The 6,546-nt window shown below is 39.1% G+C and overlaps 1 protein-coding gene across 1 annotated transcript in view; it reads right to left on the bottom strand.

The window, feature by feature from the left end:
* The window catches only part of LOC106948013 (insulin receptor-like), a 23,024-nt gene extending 20,235 nt beyond the window's left edge, over positions 1-2,789 (bottom strand). Inside the window, exon 1 of the mRNA XM_015033431.1 lies at positions 2,602-2,789. Within this exon, the coding sequence (XP_014888917.1) occupies positions 2,602-2,789 (188 nt within the window). The remainder of the gene's footprint in view (positions 1-2,601) is intronic.
* Between the last annotated feature and the right edge of the window lie 3,757 nt (positions 2,790-6,546).

Raw genomic sequence — 6,546 nt, 5'->3', positions numbered from 1 at the left:
CCCCCCCGACTTTTCATATTGATCTCAGGTCGTCGTCGTCTTTGGTTGGTGTGACTGTCGCCTCTTGCAATAGCTCACATTAATGATTTAGTCACATGAATATTTCATTCCTCCTGCTGGAAAGTATGTTATACTCGTTGCTCAAGCCTCATGCATGCGTTTAGTGAGCGTGTAAACAAGGAGTGGTTTCCAAAACACATACTTGGCTTCTAAACAAACACGCATCTCCCTGGTTTAGCAAGAGCCAGTGAGGCTAAATAAGCATGACAGTGATTTTCCTTTGCAACAAGTAAGACTGCTCTCGATTGTTGGAATGCAGATCAAACGGTGAGCTCAGAAGAAGCAGGTATAACAGATGTTTAGGATGATTTTTGCACCGGTGATATCGAGTAGCAGGATAAAGGCCTCGCTATGTGGCTCTTTAGTTCCTTAAGTTTTCCACCTCTCTGGCACATCCTACTCTGGTCACTTTAAGCACAGACATAATCTTTTCCGGTAGGATAAAATGTGTTTATGACCCTTTAAACTGATCTTTCAAATCCCCATGATAAACCATGCCATACGAAACAACCGTGTGAAACATCCAATCCTAAATAAACAGCTCCTTGACAGATTACTAAAGCTGGTGCAGTTTGACAACACTAGTGTCAGCAGGAAAAATAAGTAATGTCAAACTCTTGATACACAATAAACTAGCTGGACAGGATGCAATATTACAAGAACACTTTTATAAAATAACGGCTGATTGTTCTTTAAAATCAAATTTTAATAATATATCCAGTTTGCATTTGGAGTCATAAACAGCACAGAGACTTTTTACCAGCTTCTTGTTACATCAGACGAGTCCTTTCTGTTTAAATGGCAAATAATGGAATTGGGACTTAATTATCCTTCGTAACCGTTAAAAAATACTGGAAACTATGAGAACAAAATGGGCTTATTTGAGAACTTTAATATAAAGTAATGACTAGAAACTCCACATTGGGTGCCTCCAGTTCAATATTAGATTGTTAGGTTTGTTTGTTTTGTGACTCATAAAACTGAAGTTTTTGCTGGAAAGTGATTATTCTTTGACACAAAACCTTAGACGGCAAGTTAGTTGTACGCAACGAGACATTCGCTATATCAATAACCCTACTGCAGAAGCCCTTCACGTGTTTTAAGCCTAAAAGATTGATTTCACTGATGAGCAGACGAATAACAAAAACGGAGAAATAAACGATTAAAATTCCCCAAAAGGGGGAAAAAAAATAAAAAATCAGCCCTCGCCGCAATCTTTACTCAGATAATAGATCTCTCTACTCAACAGCGCCCTGGTACGTTTGTGTACAAATGTCATTGTGCTCACTAACCACCACACATTTGTTTTTCTTGTGTTGATGGTGGCCTCCGTGTCGTGTTTGCATGTGAGCTCGTGGCGAGCCAGACTTACGTCGTGGAGTTGCTGCTGTATCCAGAAGGACACTCCTGAATGCAGGCGCCGTTGTGGATGACGTACTCATGGCAGTTGGCATCCAGGTTTTTAGATTTCTTACACTGGTTGTGAAGGTCCTGCAAGACAAAGAAAAAAAATAAAAAATAAAAAAGACATCAGCCCGCCTAATCTGTTTTGGTGGCTAAAAAGATTTTCTATTATAATGAATTAATTAAAATGGCTTCTGACCCCTGAAAAACACATGTGGCGAGTCTTAGTTTCCCCCCAAAATATGGCTGTGGTCTCATCTTGTTCTTGTTCATCATCGTTTCTCCCAGCAGCTGCTCCCCAATAAATTCAATGTTTACATCCCTGCTGGCAATAGCGCAGTTGTTGCACAGTTTTTTGTTTGTGTTTCTTCCCCCCCCACCCCACCCTCACCCCACATATTTTGTATAGATTTCTGCTGTTTTTGTATACTGATTGTAAAAAGTCTGCTGGGTTTTTTAAAGTTCAAAACAATTCCATGTTATGGACGTTTTGTAAACGTCATCTCACTCAGTTGTACATCCTTTGGATTGTAAGTACAATATTTATATTCTAATAACTGCATCTTGTACAGTATGCTATTATTATAATATAAGTGTTGTTATTTTTAATCTTGTTTTATACACAATTTTTAAAACTTTTGAAACTTCTGTGTGAACCTGTTTAAATCAGATCCTCTGTTACGGCAGAATTTCCCCTCAATGAGACAATAAAGGTTTTCCTATTCCTCTTCCTATTCAATTCTATTCTGTTGTGTCTTAGGAAATTAATATATACTTTCATCCCTCCTTGTTGAATATTTTTAATATAATGACATTTATCCATTAGACAATTATTAAAACCCAAATTAGAGCAAATAAAAGACTTTGCATCTGAGTCCAAAATGTCGTCTTCAGATCAGAGCTGTCTGACACAAAAGTGACACCTTGCAAAAATCAACAATACAAAACACTATTAAAAAATGTTAAAAATAAGAATTGTTTAAAAGTTCGCAATTATGACAACGTCCATCAGAGGTCCTACAAAGTGGAAGCAATAAAACACTACCTGCTTTAAACTACTTCACAGAACCCCACTTCAGACAAATCAGAATATCTCAGTAAGGGGATTTGGTGACAGAAATCTCAGCTACTACAAACCTGGCAGAAAGAGAAGCTGACACAGCGCCAGCCTTGGAAAACGTAGTATCCAGGAGGGCATTTGTCCATGCAGATGTTTCCATGCTGGAGGTTCCTGCAGGCCACACAGCTGGTGGCGTTCCCTGGCTCCGAGCAGCCACCCAGGCACTGCTCATGGCAGCACTGGCCCTGACGGCTGCATGCGCCATTTTTACAGTTATCGCATGCTGAGGAAAAGCAGAAGAGGAAGAAGTTGGTTAATATCAAGCCACACAGACAGACCTACAACATTTTTATTGTAGTTTGAAAAAAAGACTGGGGGAAAAAAAAACCAATTTTTTTTTTTTTTTTTTTTGCATCTGTGCACAAATACACAAGCTCGGTTTAAAGCTCACCTCTCAGAAATGCCACAGATCTTACTGCTGCAGTGATTGATATTAAGCTCCAATGAAAGCTCTCATTAGCCCGTATTTACATATCTACCCACACTAACAGAACCTCGCTATCTAAACAGGACTTCAGTGGTAAAGCAACGCTCCCTACAGGGGTAAAAACATCACAGATAGATTAATAGGGTTTAAGTTAAACTGCACTGAAGCTCACAAGTTGAGTGCCAGCACTAATCAGAGATCAAAAACAAAAGCAGAAACGCTGCAGCTGTAAAGACCTTCAAAGATTTAACCGCACAAACACCGCTGCTGTTCCGACATCCGCGGAGAGATTCAGTGACCACAGTTTACAGTCGGCGGATCAACAGCAGCAGTCTGCAGCGCCATGGAAACAACCTGAACGGCTGAAAGCCTGAAGATTATGTGTTGCTAGCTAATGTCGGCTTTCATTTCGCCATTTGGTCAGAGAGACTGATTGTCAAACTGTCTACCAGGTCTGTCGTGTTTGTGTGGCGTGTTCATCTCCTCTCAGAGGAAACTGAGCTTCAAAAGAAAGATTTTTTTTTAAATGAACCCCAAAGAAAAGCTGCATGCAAGCAGATGTACAGTGAGACATAAATTTGAAATGCAAAAAAATCTTTAACAATCTGAAAATTGTGGTGTGAATTTGTACTCAGACCTCATCTGTCCTTTCCTTGCACAGCCACCTGTCAACATTAGTTATAGTTGCTGGTATTTTAGAGTAGATATTTTGTTTTTCTTTGCAAAAAAAGAAAAAAAAACTGAAGATCCTTCAGATTGTAACACAAGTGAATGAGCAACATTCAATTCTCAGTTGTCAAGATTTTCAAGTTGATTTAGGTCTGGACTTAGACTGGACCATTTTAACATGAGTTAATGGACTGATCTAAATCAATCCATTGTAGTTGTGACGGGATTGCCCCATGCTTATCTCCATGTCTTTGAGGATTTTCCCAGCAATACTCAGCTTTTACTGAAGTTAATATATTCAGGGGAAATATTCACCTGGCAGTGCAAATTTGTATTTTTAATTTAGCGCTGTTATATCCATCACCATAATGACAGAATTAATCCCGTTTGTGTCACAACATAGGCCATGTTCAAGGTTTTACTATCAAAGACCAATAAACTTTAATTTTGTAACACTTAACACTGATATTTTAAATACCCAAAATAAAAACAACCAAAAACAATAAATGAAACGGGGGAAAAATCTCCACAGAAACCATAAATTAAATAAAATGGACTATGAAGTCTCTGTATACCAAACTGCCCTTCAAAAAAATAATCATTAGATATTATTGAACTCATTTTAATTTGTCATACAATTACTTGATTAATTCTCCTGCTGCTAGTTTTGATATCAAGAACAGAACCAGAGTGTCTCAGAAAACAGATCCGGGTCAAACAGCAATAAAAAGTCATCTTAATCTGTTAAATAAAATCCGTTTATAATTTAGTCAAAAATTATAACACCACCGACGAAGAGCTGAAAATTGCAGCAGCAGCCACAGTTTGTGAGAACTTAGCCTCATCCATTTATTACCAAAGACATGGTTAGGACCCCCTCTTTCTGCTTGGAAGGCTGCCCATTGTACTGCCTGAGTAAAGAAGCAAGAAGGGTTGCTGCAGGCAGTGGGGCAGGGAGTTGGTGGGATAATAAGGGTAAAGAAGAGCAGCAATGAGTAGAGGGAAAACCACACCATGTTCAGCCTTTGGGGTAGTTCTTCACTCCTCTGCTATTCCTTTACTACGAGCTGTGAACCCACGGCACACCGCAGTCTCCGACAGAGAGAAATGCACAGCCCTACCCCGCTCTCTCTCATCTGTTGGCTGTTTGTATGTGTACGTGCTGCGACCACGGCGTCGTCGCGTAACGGAGCGGGGAGGGGCGTCCCTGGTCCGGCTCCAGATCCAGGATCCGCGCCGGAGATCCGCTCCAGCCCCAGATCCAGATCCACCCTCGGCTTCAGCCAATGTGTTTGCTGGCTGGGGGAGGCAACTGTTCTGTGGCCTCTTCCATGTTGGGGTGGAGAGCCGCCCAGGTTTAACCCTGGCCCTGCTGGGGCAGAGGCCGAGGGGCGGTAGACGCAGCGAAGGAGCCAAACATGTCCGGAAAGATGAATCCGAAACCGCTGCTTTAGAGGAGCAACAGCAGGAGCGGCGCGAAAGAAAGAGAAGCTATGATATATGAGCTGCTCTATGCCTATATCTACATTTTAACATCAATAAAATCTACACATAGAGTCTGGTTTGTTTATTATAAAAAGTGATTGTTGTTGATGTTATATAAATAAACCGAATAAAGTTAAAGTGAACTGAAATAAATAGTTGTTGCTGTATGAAGCCAGATTGAAATTCAAACATGATGTATGATATTTTTTTTTACCTTACAGATAGGAAAATATAACAGCTAGCAACATGATGATTTTAAGACTTTTAACATCGGTAAAATCAGCAAACATTTTAGATGTGGGCTTGAGGAATACAATTTGAGACCTCTGATTTAAATCATTTAATTGTCTTGTTACTGAAATGTGCTATGCAAAGAATCTCTCCTTGCCTTATTGGATTTGGTGAATAAAATGTTTTTAATATGCAATTTAATAAGTAGAACTGCATTTTATGATTGAGACAGATAAAGTGCTACAAAGCGTAATAACACTCTTCCTATTAGCACCCTTTGGGAAGTGAAAGCCCCTAAATATGTGGGCAGGTTGTTTCTGAGCAGACACCAGCTTTCAGGAGCTAGATTAAGTTTTAGAGGATGGGATTAGAATAAGGTGATGTACAGATCAGGGTAATAACTCATGTTGGTGGCATAGAGATACAGGCCAAAATCAGGGTGGTAACGCTGAGTAAAACACCACGATTTATAGGCAACAACATGTATACGTAGAGAAACGTTTAACAAATATCATACATGTTTTTCCATTTATTATTTTTACTCTTTATATTAAGCTAAACAAAGCAGGCATTAGTCCAGCTGCTAAATCAACAAAGATTATTTAAATCATTTTAGTATAATTATAATAAATTTATTATGACTGCCATGAAAAGTCAGAGATAGCTGAACTATGATCCTACCAGATCCAAGCACTGCAATTACGACATTATTTCACCCGCCAGAAGGTAATACTTGTTTCTGTCTTTTATAAATAAAAATCATTAGATCACATATTATCGTTTATTCATTTTTAAATGGTGGTGTTAATACTCTGCTTAACGCTATGAGAGATGTAAACCATTTATTAGCACAATTTGATCATTACTTTATGATTGTTAACAGCAGGATTTACAGTGATAGTACATGTTTTTTTGTTTTTTTTATGTTTCAAGCTTTTTATCAGCTATTGTTTGAGTTTTGTAGAAAAAAAAAAAAGCTGCATTTTTAAACAAGCAGATCCCATAGCGGTAATCTCATTGTGAAGCTGGTGGTGTTTCTGCTTTAAGGTTATCATGCCAACCCAGGCCTAATAACACCACTACTGCTGCAAGATTATTCCCAATTCTGCTCACGCTTGCATCAGGCTACACAAGCTAGCCGCTGTGCCAA

The sequence above is a fragment of the Poecilia latipinna genome, unplaced genomic scaffold, assembly GCF_001443285.1.
Source record: "Poecilia latipinna isolate Pla-1442-1.1 unplaced genomic scaffold, P_latipinna-1.0 Scaffold268, whole genome shotgun sequence".
In the NCBI taxonomy this organism is placed as follows: Eukaryota; Metazoa; Chordata; class Actinopteri; order Cyprinodontiformes; family Poeciliidae; genus Poecilia; species Poecilia latipinna.
This window is presented reverse-complemented; position numbering and strand designations above follow the sequence as displayed.